This window comes from Amblyraja radiata, chromosome 2 (genome assembly GCF_010909765.2).
Source record: "Amblyraja radiata isolate CabotCenter1 chromosome 2, sAmbRad1.1.pri, whole genome shotgun sequence".
Taxonomy (NCBI): Eukaryota; Metazoa; Chordata; class Chondrichthyes; order Rajiformes; family Rajidae; genus Amblyraja; species Amblyraja radiata.
In genome coordinates, this window is record NC_045957.1 from 138,685,526 (window position 1) to 138,710,397 (window position 24,872).

Genomic DNA, 24,872 nt, shown 5'->3' on the forward strand with positions numbered 1-24,872 from the left:
TACTGGTAAAGTCACACACAGGTATTGTATTCAGTTTTGATCTTCCTGCTTTTGGAAAGTTGCTATTGAGCTGGAAAGAGCGCAAAGACAATGTGCGTGGATATTGCCAGGACTCAAAGGCCTGAGCTAAAGGGAATGGTTGGGCAGGCTAGGACTTTATTCCTTGGAGTGCAGGAGACTGAGTGGTGATATTATAAGGGTCTATAAAATCATGAATGGAATAGATAGGATGAATATACAGTCTTTTCCTCAGGGTAGATGAATCAAGAACTAAAGGAGATAGGTTTAAGGTGAAAGGGTGAGGATCTAATATGAATCTGATGGGTAACATTTCCACGCTGTGGTATATGGTCCAGAGATAGTTGAGGCAGGTACAATAACAGTATTTGAAAGATATTTGGACGGGTAGATGGATAGGAAAGGTTTAGAGGTATATTAGCTAAATGTGGGCAGAAGGGACTAGCTTCGAAGAAACATCTTGGTTGGGATGATGATTTGGGCCGCATGCGCTATGACTTTGGTAATGGTGCTTTATTTTCCACATGTGCAACTGCAGAGTGAAATTCTTTTTACATATTTAGACATGTAGGCACCATTGCCAACATCCAATATCCTGTCCACCCGCCCGCTCGGTCTACTGGAAGACTAATGGGCATCAGTCAAGCAGCAGATCGGCGGTCAACCCTATGCCACACAATACTGAAAGCTGTACAAGGGGTCAGGTCAAATGGTGATTTTTACCTCTGCTTGCTCTCATTCGGGTTCGCACACCTGGGACTCCTGCAGTAACTTCTCCACTTGAAAGAGACATTTTAAGAACCGCTTTCATATTTTCATGTTCCGCTGCCTCTTCTGCATAGTCTAGTCCCTGTGGCTGGATATCAGTTGAGACAGTTGCCGTGTTGCTGGAGAACTTCCCTGTCTACACAATAAATCAGGTACATAGTCATTAGTTCAATGCAGAGATATTACTACTGCTTTTTTGTTGAGTACAAGTCTACAAAACACTTTGTGCAGGTTAAAATAGGAGTATCAGCAACTTCATGAGTAATTTTAATACATAACATGGTCACTGCTTTGAATTCCCCAACATTTTCAGATTGTCATCGGGAATCCCTATATAATAGATGGGTCTGAGAAATGTTCATAGAAATGATGAATACATACACATCACATTTGAACAAACTGTTGTCAGGGCCGATGCTTGACACTGACATTGGCATAGAACTATCACCTTTACATTAGCCAAATAAAAAAAAAATAAATAAAAATACTAATAATCAATGCATAACATGATTAAAGCTGAGTTTATGGAGAATGGTGAATGGCTATCAGACAAGAATACCCGAACACCTCCGCTCGGTCCCCACCGAACACCTCCGCTCGGTCCGCATTAACCAACCTGACCTCCCGGTGGCTCAGCACTTCAACTCCCCCTCCCATTCCATATCCGACCTCTCTGCCCTGGGCCTCCTCCATGGCCAGAGTGAGCAACACTGAAAATTGGAGGATCAGCACCTCGTATTCCGCTTGGGGAGTCTGCACCCTGGTGGCATGAACATTGATTTCTCACAATTCTGTTAACCCTTGCTGTCTCCTCCCCTTCCTACCTCAGCCCTCGGGCTCATCCTCTTCCTTTTTCCTTTCTTCCTGTGGCCTCCCCCCACCCCCTATCAGTCTGAAGAATGGTTTTGGCCTGAAGCGTTGCCCATCTCCTTCGCTCCATAGATGCTGCTGCACCTGCTGAGTTTTTCCAGCATTTTTGTGTACCTAAGAATTTACTCTAATTGAACTGATGATGTGAACAAGACTTAACATGTAAACAAATAAGACAGCATCTTCCAGTAAGCACACACATGGAAGTATAGCGATTGCAGTCTAACATGCCGGCTCCTCTTTCTAATGCATTGTTCTGTGCATATCCCCAAATATAACTGCGGAAATCTGCAGGACTTAACATACCTTCTCTCCATACCCCTGATCCCTTTAGCCACAAGGGCCACATCTAACTCCCTCTTAAATATAGCCAATGTAAGGCCCTGTTGTGACTAGCACAAGCAGAAGGAAAACACGTCCGACAACTCTCCATGCAAGGAAACGTGGCCAAGAATTATAAGGACTGGATAAGGGCATTCCAGCTGTACGAGGCGGCAACAGAACTAACAAATAAACCAGAAGGAAAACACGTCCGACATCTTGTAAGTATGATTTATTCCGCCCCACCCACAGACACTTCTCCAAGGTCACCTGCTCTCGATCTTGAGGCACAGCCCTTTATATTAAAGGGGCACTGGCATTTACATATACATCACAGCCAATGAACTGGCTTCAACTACATTCTGTGGCAGAGAATTCCAGAGATTCACCACTCTCTGTGTAAAAAATGTTTTTCTCATTTCAGTCCAACCCCTGAAGAATTTTGTAAGTCTCTATAAGATTCCCCCCTTAATCTTCTAAATTCTAGCGAGTACAAGCCGAGTCTATCCAGTCTTTCTTCATATGAAAGTCCTGACATCCCAGGAATCAGTCTGGTGAACCTTCTCTGCACTCCCTCTATGGCAAGAATGCCCTTCCTCAGATTAGGAGAACAAAACTGTACGCAATACTCCAGGTGTGGTCTCACCAAGACCCTGTACAACTGCAGTAGAACCTCCCTACTCCTATACTCAAATCCTTTTGCTATGAATGCGACATACCATTCGCTTTCTTCACTGCCTGCTGCACCTGCATGCCTACTTTCAATGACTGGTGTACCATGACACCCAGGTCTCCCCTTTTCCTAATCGGCCACCATTCAGATAAGGAAATAGTAGCCTGCTTATGAATAAATTTGCTGTGAATTCCTAACGTCGTCAAAAGTACGATAATGTTCTCTATCAGTTCAGTATTGTGAATTGCTTTGCTGAATGAACTTGCAGTGCAGTGAGCATATGAGACATGCATGGTATTTGGAGAGATTTAGCCAGGGAATTTTGTGACTATACAATGCTGCTGAAAGGACCAATTACAAATGAATCAATCCACAACCGAACAAACACTAGTAATAATAATCATGCAGCCATCATGAAAAATAATTCCAATTATAGATGTCAGTTTGCACATTATCAGATTAAATGTCGACATGTAAAGTTTGATGTCTGCAGCCAGTATTAAAAGAATTTGAGGAGATTCTGTGATATCTGCATCTGGAAAGAATCAAAGACCATCACAATACACAAACAAACAAAGTAGGCACTGCAAATTCTCCAGATATTAGTGTACATGAAATTATATTGTCAAAACACTCAGAAACAATGCCAGTAGGTTAATGCTGTTTGAAAGGGTGCAATTAAACGAGGGCCTGGCTATCATTTGCTCTTCATGTTGGCCATGCACAGTGTTAGCAACACAAAAAAGCATCGGAGTGAATTTAGTGATAATGCTTCCGTCAGACAATAACTCCACAACCCGAGACAATAGCCATACCTCAACATCATCATCTTCATCCGTCTGAAATGAAAGGGGAGAAGGTAGTGGAGGAAAAAGCAAGCCAAAGTAAGGTAAATAGAGATTTAGAAAATGGCAAAGAAATGAAGTGAATGGATGAAAATACACAAAGCCTAGATTGCTGTTGAGATATAATGAATAGTGGCAGTTAGCTGACCAAGAAGAATGACTAATATTATCCAGTGTAATTCTGGAGAGTCTTTAATTCATAAATATTGACAATTACATTCATTTTTCTACATCAGAAATGGAATTCAACAATGCAGGTCATTTAGATGATTCTTCTGCTTATCACGATGAAAGCTGTAGGCCCAGATGGTATATCTGGGCGAGTACTTAAGTCTTGTGCTACTCAGCTAGCTCTAGTGCTCACTACAATATTCAACCTCTCCCTGGCCAAGTCCGTGGTCCCTGCCTGCTTCAAAAGATCCATCATTGTACCAGTACCAAAGAATGCCTCTCCAGCCTGTCTGAATGACTACCGACCGGTGGCCCTCACCTCGGTAGTCATGAAATGCTTCGAGAGGCTGGCCAAGAACCACATCTGCTCCTTCCTCCCTTGCAACATAGACCCGCTACAGTTCGCATACAGTTCGAACAGATCCACGGACGATGTGGTCTCCCAAATGCTGCACACCACTCTCTCTCATCTTGACAGCCAGAAGGGGGGCTATGTGAGGATGCTGTTCATTGACTTCAGTTCAGCCTTCAACACGATTGTCCCCACCAGACTTGCTGAGAAGCTGCTGGAACTGGGGTTTAACACTCCCCTGTGTGCCTGAGACCTGGACTTTCTCACTGCCAGGCTCCAGGTAGTCAAGATGGGAGGAAATACATCGAACACCCTTACCCTGAACACAGGATCCCCCCAGGGTTGCGTCCTCAGCCCCCTACTGTACTCCCTGTACACACATGACTGTGTGGCTAGGTTCAGCTCCTACTCTATAATCAAGTTTGCTGATGACACTGTGGTGGTGGGCCTGATCTCCGATAACAATAAGAAGGCATACGGGAGGAGGTGGCTGATCTGGCTCTCTGGTGTCAGGACAACAGCCTCCTCTTGAATATCAAAAAAACTAAGGAGCTGATTGTGGACTTTAGAAGGGCACAACATCCTAGGAAGTATACACCACTGGGGATAAATGGGGATACTGTGGATAGGGTGGGCTGCTTTAAATACCTGGAAATCCACATCACACAGGATCTCACATGGACATCACATGCTGGTGAGTAAGGCAAGGCAGCGCCTTTACCACGTCAGGCAGATGAGGAAATTCAGAGTCTCTCTGAGAATCCTCCAGTGCTTCTACTCAGGGGCTTTAGAAAGCATCTTGTCCGGAAACATTACAATCTGATTTGGGAATTGCTCTGCCCAGGACAAGAAGGCTCTGTAGAGAGTAGTGTGTTCGGCCAAACGCACTATGGGAACTACACTCGCCCCTCTGCAGGAACTATACATCAGAAGGTGCAGATCCAGAGCCAGCAACATTATGGGGGACCCTTTCCACCCCAGCAATGGACTGTTCCAGCTGCTATGATCAGGTAAACGCCTCCGCTGTCATGCTGTGAAAACAGAGAGGATGAGACGGAGTTTCTTCCCACAGGCCATTAAGACTGTAAGCTCTTAACTCACCAGGGACTAACTTACTGTATCAAACTATTGTTGTGTTGTGTCTTTTTAAAATTGCTGGTTTTTTCCTAATATGTAAGTACTGATTCTGTCCTAATCTGTTCTGCAGTTTTTTGCACAATCCCCAGGCATTGCCACTTTCATTTCACTGCACATCTTGTATGTGTACGTGACAAATAAAGTTGGCATGACTTGACGTGGGCATCAAGGTGGCACAGTGGTGGAGTTGCTGTTTTACAGCACCGAAGACCCGGGTTAGATCCTGACTATGGGTGCTGTCTGTAGGAGTTTGTACGTTCTTCCCGTGACCATGTGAGATATCCCCTGGGTGCTCAGATTTCCGCCCACTCTCCAAAAGACGTACAGGTTGATAGGTTAATTTGGCTTTGGTAAAAAAAATGTGAATTGTCCCTAGTGTGTAGGGTAGTGTTAGTGCACAGGGATCACTGGTCGGCACGGACTCGGTGGTGGCCTGTTTCCATGCTGTATCTCTGAACTAAACTAAACTAAACTTGTGAGTACTGTTCAAAAGGCCAATACTTATTGCCTATCCCAAAATATCATTGCAATCATTGTGGTGAATCACCCATTTTCATCCCGTGCAGAAGGTAGTTCTGGAAAAGGATGTGGTAAGAAATTCAGGAGTATGATCCAAAATGATAAAGGAATGGCCAAAGCGGGGAGGTATGCCGTAGAGAGGGAATTTGATGTTGTGACAAACTTAAGCAGCTGCTGCCCTTGTCCTTCCAATTAGTAGTAACTTTGAATTTGGTAGTTCTTGCAAAGAAGTCCAGGCAAACAGTGGATGCATTCTGCAATTGGTCCTCAGTGGTGAAGGACCTGAATATTGATGGTGGTTGGCAGGCGCCAACCCAGATGGTATCAAGCTCCTATGAGATATTTTCATATTTTAAGATATTTAGGGTTTTTTGTTCTATGAATATGGCACATGTAGATTATAATGAAGAGGACACTAAGGTTAAAGAACAATGCATTTGTAGTGGAAATGGTAATCTGTAAACAATAATGATGCTTAAATGAGCAGCGGGAAAAGAAAGGATTATAGATGAGGGAGGCAAGTTCAAAAGTGAAGAAATTAAATAGCACAATTCTGCCACATACATTGCATGAGAAATCTAATTCTTATCATCGATAATTATAAGCGCCAGACTGAATATGTGCATTGCACATTTTGCACTGATTATTGCATATTGCATGTTGGATTGATGTATGTGTGCTGGGACTAACTGGATCTCTGAAAAACCAATGATTAACTCTGCAACAAATGTACTTTTCACTTTCGCACACTGTGCTCTACAATTAAATACTTTGAAGCGTGATCACTTTGCAGTTCAGATAATTATGAGTACTATGACCATCTTGGGAATATTCTCATACAAGGCTTGTTTATAAATACATTTTTTAGATTAAAAGAAACAAACAATAAGTCATTTTGAAATATGCACATTGGCACGACTATTCCATCTTGTCATCACGTGATATTTTTACCTGAAACCAGAAATATTCAGAACAGCTGTGATCAAAACCACCAATTTCATATCACAAATAATTGAATGAATACTGAAGGCTAATCCACAAAACCTGCCCTAGCAGTATCTACTGTGCATAATCAAGGAGAAGTCGCACCCCCTGTCACTCCCTCTTCTCCCCTTTCCCATTAGGCAAGAGGTACAGAAGTGTGAAAATGCTTACCTCCAGATTCAGAGACAGTTTCCAGCTGATATCAGGCAACTGAATCATACTATCAACAACTAGAGGTCTGAGCCAGGGGCGGAAATCCCGGGGGGGCCAGGGGGGACACGTTCTCTCCCCCCCCCCACCCCCCCGTTTTGAGAGGTGGGGGACGAGCCCCCCCCATTTTTTGTAATCCGGATTTAAAACTCGGTTAAATCTCTGCTTTCCGCGAGACAGTGGGGGTGGGACCGATGATTGAGGGCGCCGATTGGACGAGAGAAACATCAGTCAGCAGGCAATGGGGGCGGGATATGATGATTCAGTGCAATTATTGGAGGAGGGAAGTGTCGGTCAGAGACGACAGTAGGGGGGTGGGATTGAGGACAAAGTGCGGTGATTGGAGGAGGGAGACGTCCTGGTGGAGCAAAGATCAGAGAGCGGAGCTTGAATTACATGCCCAGGTCATAAGTCACAAGTGAAAAACACTCTCGGTAGCCCTGGACACAGACCTGCACCTCATCCGCAACCAGGATCGATCCCGAGTCTCTGGCGCTGCAATTGCTGCCGAACCGCCACTGGACAATCCCTGTCCCCACCCGAGTGCCCCCCTCCCCACTCCCCCCCAAGGCCCACAGCCAGCGCAGAGAAGCAGCGCTAAATCCAGCTCAACTCTGCCTGTCCCGCCAGGTTAACCTACAGCCCTGCCTGGACTTACGGGAACGACGGCCCAGGCTTACGGACAACGCGGAGAAGCAGCGCTAGCTGCACGGCTCCGGACTAGTGTCCCGTCAGTCCAGGCAGGGCTGTAGGTTAACCGGGAAGACAGGCAGAGTTGAGCTGGATTTAGCGCTGCTTCCCCACGCTGGCCGTAAGCCTGGGCCGTCGTTCCCGGAATTACCGTCCACAGGGCCCACGGCTGAAGCCTCCGAAGCGTCGCGTGTGTGTGTGAGTGTGCGCATGCACAAGAAATTGTGTCGCCCTGTCTCCCCCACGTTTTGATAGCGATTTCCGTGCCTGGTCTGAGCTACTATCTACCTCGAGGGAAACTTTTTTTCAAGTTTCTCCGGGCTGGAAGCCTCCTCGGACTGTCGTGAGCCCCACTGTGGGGCGTGGACTTTAACATCGGAGCGGATCCCTTGCCTGGGATTGCTCCCACCGCGGACTTATCAACAAGGGCTCGCAGTCTCGGGTGAAGCTAGTCGGGAGCTCCAACGCCGCGGAAGGCTCGACCTGCCCCGACACAAGGTTCGATCGCCCGTCGCGGGGGAGCTGACATCCACCCAATGCGGGAGCTTGATCGCCTCGACGCGGAGGGCCCGAACGTTGCTGGCTATGGGAGTCAACTTCATCCCGTCAATGGAGGGCTCGAGGCCCCCGACCGAGGAAGAACAAAAGGAAGAGACGAACTTTATTTTGCCGTCCATCACAGTGAGGAATGTGTAGGAATCACTGTGGTGGATGTTCATGTTAAAATGTGTTTTTGAGTGATCTGTTATTTTTAATTGTATGACTGACCTGGCCAATGAAATTCCTCGTATGTTGCAAAACCTACTTGGCGAATAAAGTGTGATTCTGATTCTGATCCTATAGAGGTGTATAAAATCATGAGAGGACTAGATCGGGTAAATGCATAGTGTCTCTTGCCCAGAGTAGGGGAATCGACAACCAGAGGACATAGGTTTAAGGTGAAGGGGAAAAGATTTAATAGGAATCTGTGGGGTAACTTTTCACGCAAAGGGTGTGTGGATGTATGGAATGAGCTGCCACAGGAGGTAGGGACTATCGCACCATTTAAGTAATAGTTAGACAGGTTCATGGTTAGGACTGGTTTGGAGGGATATGGGCCAAACACAGGCAGGTGGGACAATTGTAGTCATAGAGTGATACAGCGTCGAAACTGGCCCTTTGGCCCAACTTGCCCACACCGGCCAACATGTCCCAGCTACACAAGACCCACCTGCCTGCACTTGGTCCATTTCCCTCCAAACTTGTCCTATCCAAGTTACACAAAATTGCTGGGGAAACTCAGCGGGTGCAGCAGCATCTATGGAGCGAAGGAAATAGGCGACGTTTCGGGCCGAAACCCTTCTTCAGACTCCTATCCAAGTCTATGTCTAACGGTTTCTTAAACGTTGGGATAGTCCCAGCCTCAACTACCTCCTCTGGCAGTTTGTTCCATACACCCACCACCCATAGTGTGAAAAAGTTACTCCTCATATTCCTAATAAAAAAGTGTAGCTGGGACATGCTGGCCAGTGTGTGCAAGTTCAGCCGAAGGGCCTATTTCCACACCATATGACTATGACAATTGAAAGAACAGAGGTGACCTCCTGCTGCCTTAGCTAACATTTACCCTTCTGAAAAATAAAGCAGATTTCCTGGTCGTTTACTCATTGTTTTTTGTGGCGCCTTTGTGTGCAAGTTGGCTAGATCAGAGCATTAAGTGGGCTTCAAACAAATTTAAAACATTTTAAAACACTGACATTTAAAATGATTAATGAAACGAATCTCATCCATATTATTTCCATCCTTATTTAAATGTTTTTTGGATGAGATATTAACCAAGGCTCTACTAACCCCTTCACATGGATGTAAGGGCCACATGGCATTTGGAGTATACATGGAGCAGGAGAATATTCCCAGTAGCCTGATCAACTTTTGTCCATCAATACAACTTAACTGTGTAGGAAGGAACTGCAGATGCTGGTTTACACTGAAGGTAGACACAAAATGCTGGAGTAACTCAGCAGGACAGGCAGCATCTCTGGAGAGAGTTTACGAGGATGTTGCCAGGACTCGAGGACCTGAGCTATAGGGAGAGGTTGAGCACTCTAGGACTTTATTCCTTGGAGCACATGTGGTTGAGGGGTGATCTTTTACCAGAGTAGGGGAATCAAGAACAAGAGGACATAAGGGGGAAGGATTTAATAGGAACCGGAGGGGCAACTTTTTTTTTTTACACACAGTGGTAGGTATAGGGAAGAAGCTGCCTCAGGAGGTTGCTATAATCATCCAATGTAATTAGACAATAGACAATAGGTGCAGGAGTAGGCCATTCGGCCCTTCGAGCCGACACCGCCATTCAATGTGATCATGGCTGATCATCCCCAATCAGTACCCCGTTCCTGCCTTCTTCCCATATCCCCTGACTCCGCCATCTTTAAGAGCCCTATCTAGCTCTCTCTTGAAAGTATTCAGAGAACCGGCCTCCACTGCCCTCTGAGGCAGAGAATTCCACAGACTCACAACTCGGTGTGAAAAAGTGTTTCTTCATCTCCGTTCTAAATGGCTTACCCCTTATTCTTAAACTGTGGCCCCTGGTTCTGGACTCCCCCAACATCGGGAACATGTTTCCTGCCTCTAGCGTGTCCAAACCCTTAATAATCTTATATGTTTCAATAAGATCTCCTCTCATCCTTCTAAACTCCAGAGTATACAAGCCTAGCCGCTCCATTCTCTCAGCATATGACAGTCCCGCCATCCCGGGAATTAACCTTGTGAACCTACGCTGCACTCCCTCAATAGCAAGAATGTCCTTCCTCAAATTAGGGGACCAAAACTGCACACAATACTCCAGGTGTGGTCTCACAAGGGCCCTATACAACTGCAGAAGGACCTCTTTGCTCCTAAACTCAACACCTCTTGTTAAGGAGATGCAATCTTTTATGGGCGGCCAATACCACCGTAAATCTTCAGAGAATCTGGCGCACTATTTCTGTCACTGAGCTAATCCCAGAAAACTGTTGTTAGAAGAACAAACGGGAGGTAATTTAGTTCTGTACTAGTGATTCACTACTTAAGTGAACATCTGCTTCTCAAGATACAGTGCACATTGCGCGAGAAGTTGGGCAAAGCACCATCTTCGAAGATGACCATCAACAAATATTGAGAAAAATAATATTCTAGCCTCAAATATTGACCTAAAAAAGCCTTTAACTGTAAAATTAATATTTTCCCAAATGGATTTGGATAATATACTAGTCAGGCTGCTCCCTTTAGGATTAACTGTTCTTTTGGGGTGATTTATGCACGTTATCTCTCACATTGTACCTAGGAGGAGAGATAGCATTGCAGTGTCCAGTGGCAGTAAGCAAAACAAATTAGAATTGGGATTGGGATCTTTTCAAAAGCCAACGTTGAGCCAAAAGAGTGAGGTCATCCTGCCACTTCATATATCATCCGTGTGCTTCTACTTACAATGCTCAGCATGATTCACAGGAAAACAATATCCCAGCCATGAAAAGAAGAGAGCAACCTAGAACATAGAGGGTAGACAAAAAGTGTTGCAGTAACTCAGTGGATCAGGCAGCATCTCTGGAGAAAAAGGATGGGCGATGCTGAAGAAGGGTGATGCTGACCCGAAACATCACCCATCCTTTTTCTCCAGAGATGCTGCCTGACCTACCTCAGCGTTGTGAGTCTATCTTTGGTACATACCAGCCAGCCTCTGCAGTTCCTTTCTATGCTCAGAGGATTGAGGGATTTGATTGTGAAAAGCGGGTTATGTGAATTATCTACATTTACTTCGGTGTCATCGGGTAGGCAGAGGTAGATCGAAGGGAATTCCACAGCTCACTTATCCCAACATTTATGTAACTGGTCGAGCCACTGCCCCTCAGCACCAGAGACCTAGGTACGATCCTGACCTCCGGTGCTGTCCGTGTGGAGTTTGCACATTCTCCCTGTGACCACCTGGGTTTCCTCTCGGCTCTCCGGTTTCCTCCCACATCCCAAAACCTGCGTGTTTGTAGGTTGATTGTAAATCGTCCCTAGTGTGTAGGGAGTGGATGAGAAGTGCGATAGCGTAAAACTAGTGTGAACGGATGATCAATGGTCAGTGTGGGCTCAGTGGGCTGATGGGCCTGCTTCCATGTGGATTGTTGAAACTAAACAAGATAAAAACCCAAATCCCTATATAAAAAGAAATGCCACATTATTTATTTAAACATCACCCTTTTTATAGAAACATATAAAATCACTAGACTAAGTGGGACCCGTTGGGTCCCAGCATCACACGGGAGGGCTGGTCACCAACGCAATATTCCACCTCTCCACCAATTCCAATATTGCTCGCCAGTGGGGGGGGGGGTGGCTGTTACGCTAGTATGGGTGTTGCGGGCTGAAGGTACTGGTTTCCAGAGGGCTAGTATAGACATTGTGGGCCGTATGGATGTTTGGGTAGGCATCCAACTGTTGCAACGATTTTAAAAGCCAAGCCAAGGCAAACAATTGGGCTGCAGCCACCCGACAACCAAAATTCATTTTGTGAACACAAACTCGTTAAAAAAGGCGAGGCAAACAATTGGGCTGCAGACACCCGACAACCAAAATTCATTTTGTGAAAACAAACTCGTTAAAAAAGGCGAGGCAAACAATTGGGCTGCAGACACACGACAACCAAAATTCATTTTGTGAACACAAACTTTTAAAAAAGGGCTGCAGCCACTTTACAGCTGCATCGAGGGGACTCAACGTGGAGTAGATGTGCGTTCAGTGTTATTCGCAGCTCAGAGAGCCGTGATCCTCTCGCTTCCTGGGTCTGGCAGAGACTGAGTGAGGCATGACACTTCCTGGTTTTATAGTCCCTCCTCCAGCTGCCAGCGGGGGCAGCAGAGAGAATGGGGAATTTTGTAAAAACATTAATATCTCTCTCATTTTTCATCAACGGAAAAAATCCTCCGCACTCATACGGCGGAGGGGGGCTCTAAGCGAGGTGGCCAAAAATGACAGCCGTAAGGTGGCGGCGTTCTGTCGTAAATCACAGCACAGTCGGCCAAAAGCGGTCAAGATCAGAGATTTAGTAATATAGATAAAAGGACTAGCCAAGCTAGATGCAGGAAAACATTTCCCAATGTTGGGCGAGTCCAGAACCAGGGGCCACAGTCTTAGAATAAAGGGGAGGTCATTTAAGACTGAGGTGAGAAAAAACTTTTTCACCCAGAGAGTTGTGAATTTATGGAATTCCCTGCCACAGAGGGCAGTGAAGGCCAAGTCACTGGATGGATTTAACCATATAACCATATAACAATTACAGCACGGAAACAGGCCATCTCGGCCCTACAAGTCCATGCCGAACACTTATTTTCCCCTAATCCCATCTACCTGCACTCAGACCATAACCCTCCATTCCTTTCCCATCCATGTACCTATCCAATTTATTTTTAAATTATAAAATCGAACCTGCCTCCACCACTTCCACTGGAAGCTCATTCCACACAGGTACCACTCTCTGAGTAAAGAAGTTCCCCCTCATGTTACCCTTAAACTTCTGTCCCTTAATTCTGAAGTTTAAGAGTTCTGTCCCTTAATTCTGAAGTTTAAGAGAGAGTTAGATAGAGCTCTAGGGGCTAGTGGAGTCAAGGGATATGGGGAGAAGGCTGGCACGGGTTATTGATAGGGGACGATCAGCCATGATCACAATGAATGGTGGTGCTGGCTCGAAGGGCCGAATGGCCTCCTCCTGCACCTATTTTCTATGTTTCTATGTTACTTTAATTGCAGGGTTGCACTTATCCCCACTTTATCCTGACGCTGTGTTCCAATCCTGGCCATCATCCAACCCCAGAAAGAATTGAAAACAAACTTAGATTTTTCCTAATCTGGAACGAAGATTGTTTTGCATCGGACGAGCCGCGGGATTTCTCACAGTAATGGTGAAAGCCAAGGAAATGTCACTCCATCCAGCCTCGCCATCAGAGATTCTCCCTGCGACAACACTTTGGTTAAAGATCCTGAGGGCGGCAGATCATTCAAGTTCAAGCAGCCCCTTGGCGAAGACACTTTGTAAAACTGAATAATGCATCCACAGAAACCAACAGATTGCACGGACCTCCAGTGATGAGAATCTAAAGCTCTGACAAGGTGAATATTTGCGGATCTGCATCGCAACCACTGGCAACACAAATAGTGATCTTACTTACATCTGTAATCATTTTGCCTCTGGTCTTGTTTCTCTCTCTGTGATTGGCTCGTTTCTGCTTTTGTTGAAGCACCCGCTCCCTGGTGGTTCGATATTCGAGAGCGAACTCGCTGATAATCTTACAGAACTTGTGGATGTTCACGTCTCGGATTGCATGCGCGGGATGTCCCATGAATAGCAGAAAGGCATGGAATCTAGAGGGCAAAGAGGAAGGTCAGAAGATGCATGGTGCAACTGTTCATTCCTTGCACTTGTGAATACATGATGACTGGAGCAAACAGTGCATGCAAGACAGTTAACTACACGTTTTACATGATGAGCGTCGTAAACACTTAATGGGATGTTGCTAAGAAAAGCATTCCTTACAGAATAATTTTTACAAACAGTGTCCCAACATATACCAAGGTTGTAGAGATGAGTTATATTCAGATGCTCTTGGAAAATGAGATAATTTCACCTGTCAAGGATTTGACAAAACAGGTTCCAGATAACTCAGCTAACCTTACTTAACTGATAGACTGACAGATTTTAGTTCTGATTCTTAGCCTTGCTAAACCAGAACTCGAGACACTAGTCCATGCATGTGGCCTTTAGTGTTTAACTGACTACTGTTGCCTTTACGTAGAATAAAGTAAATGTCACAGCTGTGGGGTATTGTGGAAATGAACAACATATGGAACAGGTACAGGGCCAATTACTTTGACATAGTCACTTTAAATATTCAGTCAAATAATATACAAATGGAGACTTCAAACACATATGACACAACTTAGGGGATGATTTTGGAAAAAAAAATGCTCAACTGCACCTACGATGTATGTTTTGGTCCAAGTTTGCACAGTGCTTTTTTGGGCACACATCGGGAGATTCTATACCTTCTGCATCCTGCTGGATTATTCAAGATAAAGTTATGAGATGACTCCACCACTCCAACTAGTATTAGGGAAACCATATACAGTCACCTGAGGAAATTTTAGACAACGGAAATAATCATAACATCCCCTAACGCCAGGCCATAGGAAAGCACAACTGTAAAAGAGTAAAAGTTAATTTTCAAGAATGCAAAGACAGCAAAGCTTTCCCCATGAGGTGGGGAATCTCAAGGAAGCTCCCACTCATTCTTCATTCAGTGAAAAGTCAAGCACTTTTGTAGATCTTTTCATTTCTTTAGAATAGCCCCAAATGCTTCATGCTAATGATGTGATTGATGGGCTGTAGCCAGTACTGTAGCGTAGGAAACACAGCAGCCAATTTTTGTGCAGAAAGCTACCATAAACATCACAAGGATAATCAAATGGTCCATGATTTTAGTCATCTTCATCCACTTTCTACTAACTCATCTTCAGCAATGAAGGATTTGGCATAGAACAATCTTAATGATAAGCATAAAACCCATCATAACAAGGCTTTTCCCATAGCATGTCTGTTATAGATTGTGGTCTGGGCATCAGACATATTCCCAATCACCACTCTATCTTCCCTTCTCCTTGTGCTGTTGCATTGTGACATTCTTTCCATCTCTTCAAAAATATTCTGTTGGAAGGTGTAGGCTGGTGAAACTATTAAGCTATTTAATTTCATCTCAAAATGGAGTGAAGATCATGATTAGATTCATTAATAAGGTATTTTGTCTGTCTATGCTTATACAAAATAAAGAGTACCATAATTCTCTAAAGGATCCCTGGATTGAAAATAAAACATAAAAATCTCCTAAACGGAACGTGCCAATTTCTTTGTCTCTCTGCTTAAAAACCCGAATACACTCAAACTTTTTTAAAGGCTTGACTTAATGCTTTCTCCTGTCAAAACCAAAGACTTCAAGAACTCAATGAGTTAGACAGCAACTGTGGAGTGAATGGACAGATGATGTTTTGGGTTGGGACCCTTCTTCAGACTGAAATGTTGCTTGTCCATTCATTCTACAGATGCCTCCTGACCTGTTGAGTTGAACCAGCCTTTTGCTGTTTGCTCAAGATTCCAGCATCTGCAATAAAGTTTGTGTCTCCATTTTCTGCTTCCTCCTGAATGACTCTCCCTCTCTTTCTCTGAGGTGGAATCAAAGGACTCTCCAATACATTGAACGTGAGATGTTTGTAAACCATCTGGACAAATTAATGGATTTTTATATTAAGATTGAGGAGTAAATAACTCATACGTTTCCAACTCTTGACCTGAATATCTTTAACATTTGGCTGGTCCACTCAGTTTCTTGGCAGGGAAGACTATTTTAAGTAAAGACGTCACTTCTTTCAATCTGATTAGTTGCTATGCATGGTGCAATGGAGGAATTTACAGAACTAGAGGCCATTCAGCCTATTGTGTCTGTGCTAGTTGAAAAAGAACAATATAATTGCACTGCCCTTCAAAGATCCATTCATTGTTGTTGAATGGGATGATGGTTTTTGCCTCTACCACCTCTCACGAAGGTTGTTCCCAACCTCGAACGCTCTTTGGATGAAACCTGTTTCTCCATTTCCACCAATTACTTTAAGCCAATACCCCTTCTTTTTTTTATCTGTCCGCTCGGGCAAAATTGATCCTTCCTCATTACTCTCTCTATGCCCCTCTTCAGCACTTAATTGAGTTGAATAACTTCATCCTTTGCAACTCAATTGAATTCTGAAGAAAATCGGCTGAACTTATCAAATCTTTCCTCATGGCTACAAGTTTCCAGTCACGACAACTTGTAGGTCAATCTCCTCTGTGTCTCCTCCAGTGTAATCACATTTTTCCTCAATTGCAATGAAACCAGTATACACGTGGTGGCTCAACTGGTGTTGTATACTATTCTAGCACAACCCATTCTGTTTTTACATTCTATGCTTCAAAGTAAAAAGGAATAATTCCCATATGTCGTTTTAACCAGCTATGTATTTGTCCGACTACTTTAAGGATCTGTGGATATAAGCAATCAGGTCTCTCTTCTGCCCTATATGTATCCTACTTCTTATCAAACATTTCTTTGTGTAGAAAGGAACTGCAGACGCTGGTTTTAAACCAAAGATAGACACAAAAAGCTGGAGTAACGCAGCGGGTCAGACAGCATCTGTGGAGAGAAAGAATAGGTGACGTCACCTATTCCTTTTCTGCAGAGGTGCTGCCTGATCCCCCGAGTTACTCCAGCTTTTTGTGCCTATCGTACATTTCTTCCCCTTGTTGTACCTTTGTAAATGTAGCCCACTCAGTGGAATGTGGTGTACCCAATGTAGAGACATTCAGATCTGAACTCGAAGGGCCGAATGGCCTCCTCCTGCACCAATTTTCCATGTAACTAGTTCCGTGCAAAAATGGCACGTGTCATGGGATTCTTATGTGCCTCATTTAAAAATATTTTGTGAGACTTCCACATGAAACTGCAGGTGCTGGTTTACAATGAAATACACAGAGTGCTGGAGCAATGCAGACCTAAACTATTTCCTACCCATATCTTCCAGAGATGCCGCCTGCCCTGCTGAGTTATTGAATTGAATACATTATTGTCATATGTGACAAGTCTCAGTGAAATTCTTTGCTTGCATACGGTACCAAGGTATGCAACTAGTCGCCCATAAAGGGCGCTTACAAAGTTACAAATCCCCACCCCCCTCCTCTCGCGCCAGTTCCCCCTTTGTTCTTCCCCTCTCCTCCCCCACACGTCGGGTCCACCATTGTTCATTGTTCTTGGTAGAGTTCATGGAGAGTTACTCCAGCACTCTCTTCTTGTAAGACTAGCCAACGTGTACTTTTGCTGGTCAGTTTGTGACCCAAGCAAAGCATCAATACTGCGGTGGTAAAGCTACTAAACCCACTGTAATGCCGCCACTGCCCCATAATGCCAATCTAGACAAAATCAACCCAAAAAAGGCATCTGACGAAAATACACTTTGCTGAAGAGTTTCTGCTTTGTCCCGATTCCTTTATTTGGAAATATGGCCAAATAAAATCCGGAAAACAGTCTATTACTGACCCATTCATGCCCCTCTTCTCTTTCCAGACACAGCCATGAGCAAAACATCTTTTTTGAGCAGCACTCTGTATACACCCAGAACCCTGGGGAGCAATACAGCTGGCAGACAAGTTAATATGCATCTCATTTCCGTGCTTTTCATATAAGCTTCTAAGATGCTGGAAGTAATTAACACAAATAAACTATGACATAGCATTGTAAAGAACTTTCCAACATAATTTTGCATTTGTTTGCTTGTTCTTTTTATGTTATTGAATTATTCACATCACAGTGTGAGCACCATTAACTGGCAAATCTAGTTGGTAAATGATATTTGATGATACTTTAATGTACTTTATTGTCAAGTACATAGGTGTGTGGCTAGGCGACAATGTTCCAAAAAGTACTCAACCCTTCCATGTGTCTGTTCCCCCCCCCTCCCCCCCTCCCCCGGGTCTCCTCTTAGTTCTTGGCGGGCCCCCCCCCCCAAACTAGGTCCCCTTTTTTTCTCGGTAAATATTACTAAGCCTGTTATTGGGAGGCAAATTCTCCAGGTACCTGTTATACCATCGATATGAACCGTTTCTTGAGTGCACCTCAGGGTAGTACTCTCATTTCAGAGTACAAATGTTGAGGACTTTAAGTCCCATTCAAGATATTTCAATATCGAGGCAGTGAATTATCAGGGCCGCCTCCTTCAGCTGACACTAACATTCCACAATAGAACTACTTTGCAGAGCAAGGGATGCCTGCTAATCCCTCATCCACCAACCAATAGCTAAAACATATAGACACGAGGAACTGCAGATGTTGGAACCTTGGGTAAAACAAAGTGCTGGAGGAACTCAACAGGTCAGGCAATATCTGTGAGGGGGAATGGACAGGTGACATTAAGAGTCTGAAGAAGGGTCTCGACCCGCAACGCCACCCATTCCTTCCATCCAGAAATGCTGCCCGTCCTGCTGAGTTACTCCAGCTATTTGTGTCTATCTTCGGTGACATTTCAAGTTGGAACCCTTCTTCAAACTGAAACGAGATGATCTAAAACAAGATGATCTGAAGCATAACGATCTGGGAAATCATCTCACTGCTGTTTGTGGAACCCCGCTGTCTGCTAATTGCCTGCTGTGTTTTCAGCATTACGATAGCAAAAAAACATGTTTCATTAGCTGCAAATTGTTTTTGGGTGACATACAAGATGCAATAGAAATCATTTAGAAGGAACAGGTCAGTAATAAGAACACATGGTGCATGGGAGAAATCTGCAATGGGAAGAAAATTTGAGGGGGCAGAAGAGAAATAAAGTTTTACAACCTTAGATTTCCAGTGCAAATTGTAAATCCAGACATACAGTGTGTACAATTGCATGACACAATGACTTCAAAACTGTAAAATGTATGCACCTGTACTTCCAAATTTTACGGCTGACTCACTAGACTTCCATTGGGAGTATATTAATTTCGAACACATTCTGGCACAGTAATGATGAATTATTCAAGATAGCAGGTGGATAACCAGTTGCAAACCATTTCTAAAGTCATTGTTTGTTAAGTGTTTAAAAAACTGGTGTAGGAAAGAACTGCAGATGCTGGTTTAAATCAAAGGTAGACACAAAAAGGTAACTCAGTGGGACAGGCAGCATCTCTGGAGAGAAGTAATGGGTGACGTTTCGGGTTGAGACCCTTCTCCCCATGCCTCCTTGTGGGCAGATTAAACCTTAAAATGATCTATCCAAGGTCAGGAACTTAGCAAGCACACATTTAGGACAGTCGAAGGAATAGCTTGGAATGACAAAGTCTCATCAACTCAGTTTTCTGCTTTATTTGCATCCAGTAGATTAAGGTGCCATGTTGTTGTGGTTCTCATCAAACCCTGCTTTTAGATCTTCTCATTTCTTCATCCTTATCCTAATACTCACTTATTATTTAAAGTGTTCTGGAATTGTACCCCTTATACACAATAGAAGTTAGGACATTATGTTGTAGTTGTACAAGATGTTGGTGAGGGCACAGTGGGAATATGGTATTCAGTTTTGGTCACCCTGCTATAAAGAAAAATGCCATTAAGGTGGAAAGAGTGCAGAAAACATTTACAAGGATGTTGCCTGGATTCAAGGGACTAAGTTATAGATAGAGTCTGGGACTTTATTCCTTGGAGCACACAGACGGGTACATGGATAGGAAAGGTTTAGAGAGATATGGGCCAAACGTGGGCAGGTGGAACTAGCATAAATGGGGTATCGGCCAGCATTGACCAGTTGGACCAAAGGGCCTGTTTCCATGCTGTATGAGTCTATGACCGAGCGGTAATCTTATAGAAGTGTATACAATCTTGAGGAGTACAGATAAAGTTATTGCCGCCATTTCCCCCCAGAGCTTGGGAAGTAAAAACTAGAGGGCATGGGTTTAAGGTGAAAGGGGAAATATTTAGGAACTTGAGGGGAAATTTTTTGACAAAGAGGGTGGCACATGTTATGGAATGAGCTGTTTAAGAAGGAACTGCAGATGCTGGAATATCGAAGGTACACAAAAATGCTGGAGAAACGCAGCGGGTGCAGCAGCATCTATGGAGCGAAGGAAATAGGCAACGTTTCAGATCGAAACCCTTCTTCAGAGTTTGTGTACCTTTGTGTACCTTATGGAATGAGCTGCTAGGGGAAGTGGTTGAGGCAGGTACAACAACCGCATTTCGTAGAGATTTAGACAGGTACATAGGTAAGAAAAGTATGAATCGTGTGAGAAAATTGGATCAATGTTGATGTGCTTTTTGGTTGGTATGGACAAATTGAGCCACAGGGCCTCCATCCATGCTATACAACTCTATGACACTGAGGACAGTGAGATTGCAAACTATTAGTACAAACCTCTGCAGAACATACTGGACACTCAACTGTTATTTTTAACTTGAAATATTCAAAGCAAATTTTGATATTTTTAAAAATATTAAATATCCACTTTCAAAAGTGTTTAAAACCAGAGCCAATTTTTTCCCAATGCAGCAAACAACCATATTTTAAAAATAATTTCTCAATTGCATTTCATCACAAACTTTAGATTCACTTTGCTGCAGTTTCTACCTTTTATCCTTATGTCTAAAACACATCTGCAGCAGGGAACTTGGCCACTATCACAGTTTTTGATTGAATAAAAAAAAATCTGAAACAAAATTATCCTGAAAACATCTTGAACTTACATCATGGCTAGAAATGAATCTACATATTCTACCTGTTTATTATTCTTCTGTGAACGATTTTTAAAATGATGATCCTCTCGGCACAGTCCTTCAGGGATTCAGACATCTTCTGCTTCAGGGAGGGCTTCATTTCATGCTTTGCGATTGCCTTTAAATGATCCCATGAAGCTTTGCATCTCCTCTCCAATTGACAAAGGTTTTCTTGAAGCTGATCAAAGTCAACCTGAGAATTACAGTTTGCAAAAAAATAATTAATTCTTTCCTGCACAATAGGTGCACCATAGCTTACTTTAATTACAAGGATTAAAATAATCTAATGACGAATTGATAAGAAAGGTTCAGAAGGAATACAAGTCAAATGCAGACAGGACTAGCTCAGATGGGGCATCTTGGTCGGCATGGACAGGTTGGGTCGAAGGGCCTATTTCTCTGCTGTAGAAATGTAGTGGCATGACAGTGGCAGCAGCGGAAAAAAAATAATTCATGAATGACCTGGAAGATCAGCTCTGCACCGAAGCATGGCTCGCTGGAATGGAGAAATGTTTATTTTTTATTCAAGGATTTTGATTTGTACGAAATAAGGCAGTTTTCTTCTCGTTTGCTGTCCATAAGGATATTTAGCATACTACGCTTGTTATTTTCATCTCTATCACAAAAGCTAGGAGTACTATGCATGCAGTGGACAGGACCAACATATTAAAGGGCCGGTCCCACCAGCATGTGACTGCATGCGGCAAGCGCGATCAAACCGGAAGCGGGGACCGCGTGGCGGTTGAGTGAGTGACATGAAGTTCGAGCGAAGTCCGCGGGAAGTTCGCGCGTGACGTACGGCGTCAAGATGCTGCGTCTGGCGTCGAGATGCCGCGTATGCTCGTCGAGGCGGTGCGTACGGCGTCGAGGCGGCTGCGGGCCGGCAGGCCGTTGCCACGCGGAATTTTTGAACACTGTCAGTTTTTTGAAGCCCCGCGCGATGTCGGGACCAGCTCCGCACAACTCCATACGGCTCCGGCGATCGAAGTGGGACTGGCCCCGCGAGGCCGTACGGCTCAAGCGACCACGTTAGGTCGCGCTTGCCGCATGGAGTCGCATGCTCGTGGGACAGGCCCTTTAGTCAGTGTGGTAAGCTGGAGCTAAGTGTTTCTTTGAATAGAGCGAAGGAGTATGTTCATCGTCTTCTCTTTAAAAGACGATGAATGTGGATTCTGTGGAGGCAGAGGTTATTGTCATAAAACACAGAAACAGGCCCAATTTGTCTATGCTGATCAAGATGCCCCATCGAAGACAGTCCCATTTGCCCGCATTCAGTACATATCCCTCCAAACCTTTCCTACCTTCGTACCAGTCCAAGCTGAAAGATTCTTGATAAGCAAAAGGATGAAACTTTTTTTTTTAAATTCTGGGATGGGAGTAGGAGGTAATACTGAGCTGAAGTTACAATGAGATCATTCATGACCATTGTTGAAACAAGAACCCAGGAACCAAACAAATTCATGTCTGCACTTGTCATGTGCACAAGTTCAAGTTCAAGTGATTTTATTGTCACGTGTCCCTGTATAGGACAATGAAATTCTTGCTTTGCTTCAGCACACAGAACATAGTAGGCATTTACTACAAAACAGATGTGTGTCCATATACCATAATATAAATATATACACACATGAATAAATAAAATGATAAAGTGCAAATAACAGATAATTGGTTATCAATAATCAAAGTTTTGTCCGATCCAGGTTTAATAGCCTGATGGCTGTGGGGAAGTAGCTATTCCTGAACCTGGTTGTTGCAGTCTTCAGGCTCCTGTACCTTCTACCTGAAGGTAGCAGGGAGATGAGTGTGTGGCCAGGATGTTGTGGGTCTTTGATGATAATGCCAGCCATTTGAGGCAGCGACTGCGATAAATCCCCTCGATGGAAGGAAGGTCAGAGCCGATGATGGACTGGGCAGTGTTTACTATTTTTTGTAGTCTTTTCCTTTCCAGGGTGCTCAAGTTGCCGAACCAAGCCACGATGCAACCGGTCAGCATGCTCTCTACTGTGCACCTGTAGAAGTTAGAGAGAGTCCTCCTTGACAAACCGACTCTCCGTAATCTTCTCAGGAAGTAGAGACGCTGATGTGCTTTCTGATAATTGCATTAGCGTTCTTGGACCAGGAAAGATCTTCAGTGATGTGCACGCCCAGGAATTTGAAGCTCTTGACCCTTTCAACCATCGACCCATTGATATAAATGGGGCTGTTGGTTCCCATCCTACTCCTTCCAAAGTCCACAATCAGTTCCTTGGTTTTGCTGGTGTTGAGGGCCAGGTTATTGTGCTGGCACCATATGGACAGTTGCTCGATCTCTCTTCTATACTCTGACTCATCCCCATCAGTGATACGTCCCACCACAGTGGTGTCGTCAGCGAACTTGATGATGGAGTTCGGAATGTGACTGCCTACACAGTCATGAGTATAGAGTGAGTACAGCAGGGGGCTGAGCACGCGGCCTTGAGGTGCTCCCGTGCTGATTGTTATCTAGGCTGACACATTTCCACCAATCCAAACAGACTGTGGTCTGTGAATGAGGAAGTCGAGGATCCAATTGCAGAGGGATGCACAGAGACCCAGTTCTGCGAGTTTGGTAACCAGCTTGGAGGGGATGATTGTGTTAAATGCCAAGCTGTAATCGATGAGTAACAGCCTGACATATGAGTTTTTGTTGTCCAAGTAGTCCAGAGTGGAGTGGAGGGCCAGCGAGATCGCATCCACATGATCTGTTGTGGCGGTAAGCGAACTGCAGTGGGTCCAGGTAGGAGTTGATTTGCTCCATGATCAACCTCTCAAAGCACTTCATCACCACCGGCGTTAGTGCCACTGGTCGATAGCTATGCACACATTCATTCTATTATACTAAGAATGCTTGCTTATAAACCTCCAAAATGTGACAAACAGCACCTTCGTATGCCCTGTGTAGAAACTGAGTATAGTTGCAGAATGATCCATTCATCATTTCCGCAGACCTACATTTCAACTGTGCAAGGAAAAAAAACATGAAGTAAAAGAAGAAACCGTATGAGACAAAGGATCTTAATGGGGTACTTAGACAGAGCTGGTTAAAATGTAGAACATCTTCAATTTCTGGAGTGCACTGGGCACTATCCAAATTTAAAGAAACTTGCCTGGGCCAATTTTAATTGCATTGATGGTTAGACTAAAATAAAGCTATTACTAAGCCTCAACCATGCTGTTACCAGCTGGCATTTTAAGGGGAAATGGTCCAATGCATGGAATTTACACTCATACATGTATGAGCTTCAACCAGCATTTATGTGTAACATGGAGAAGAGGATATATTCCCTTAAAATGTTCAAGGTCACGATTATATCAGCGGTAAACCACATTGAAAAGTTGAAACCATTTGATGCATTTAACATTAAACAAGGCAATTAACACCATTTTTTTTATCAGACTTATTTTCAGTTAGTAAAATATTTAACATTTACAGATTTAAAGGACCTCAGGGTTCCCAAGATGCTCCAATACTCAATGGAGCACTTAATTTGACAAACGTCAGTTCCCAATGGTTTGGCATGTTTGATTCATGGCGAAGATCGTTAATTCAGTGAGGAACAGGCTTGCAGGGGCACAGATCCCAACAGACCACTGGACTGTAAACCTGTCCTTTACGTGGCTGACAACAGCATTGTAAAACATCCTGCTGCCACTACTGGCTAGACCTCGGTTGATTAGGTCAGCAGATTCACTCGCTGCTGGTCATGCAGTTTTATATTTGCCTGGGTTCGTTAAGGATATGGGGAAATGAATGGAGTGAGGGAGTGGACATTCCCTCTGTGCAGCTGAACAGCAAGAGCTGAAAAAAAATGCTTTGTGATATTGTCATTTGCCTCCCATCTTAAAATGAAATGCAATATTGGAAGACTGGCTCAAGGTCACTTTGAACATTTAAACACAGGAATGAATTTGGGTTAGTGAGTCATACTTTATACTGCATGGTAATTAAAGCAATCCACACCAGGCTGTCTGGCAGT

The 24,872-nt window shown here is 44.1% G+C and overlaps 1 protein-coding gene across 17 annotated transcripts in view; it reads right to left on the bottom strand.

Moving 5' to 3' along the window:
• The window catches only part of fhod3 (formin homology 2 domain containing 3), a 637,022-nt gene that overhangs the window by 13,944 nt on the left and 598,206 nt on the right, over positions 1 to 24,872 (bottom strand). For 14 of the 17 annotated variants that reach the window (XM_033016429.1, XM_033016409.1, XM_033016394.1 and 11 more), the window contains 4 exons: positions 20,880 to 21,070; positions 13,732 to 13,924; positions 3,466 to 3,489; positions 742 to 922 (listed from right to left, as the gene is read on the bottom strand). In XM_033016429.1, the coding sequence (XP_032872320.1) occupies positions 742 to 922; positions 3,466 to 3,489; positions 13,732 to 13,924; positions 20,880 to 21,070 (589 nt within the window). The remainder of the gene's footprint in view (positions 1 to 741; positions 923 to 3,465; positions 3,490 to 13,731; positions 13,925 to 20,879; positions 21,071 to 24,872) is intronic. The other 3 variants (XM_033016399.1, XM_033016462.1, XM_033016464.1) reach the window with 1 other exon arrangement.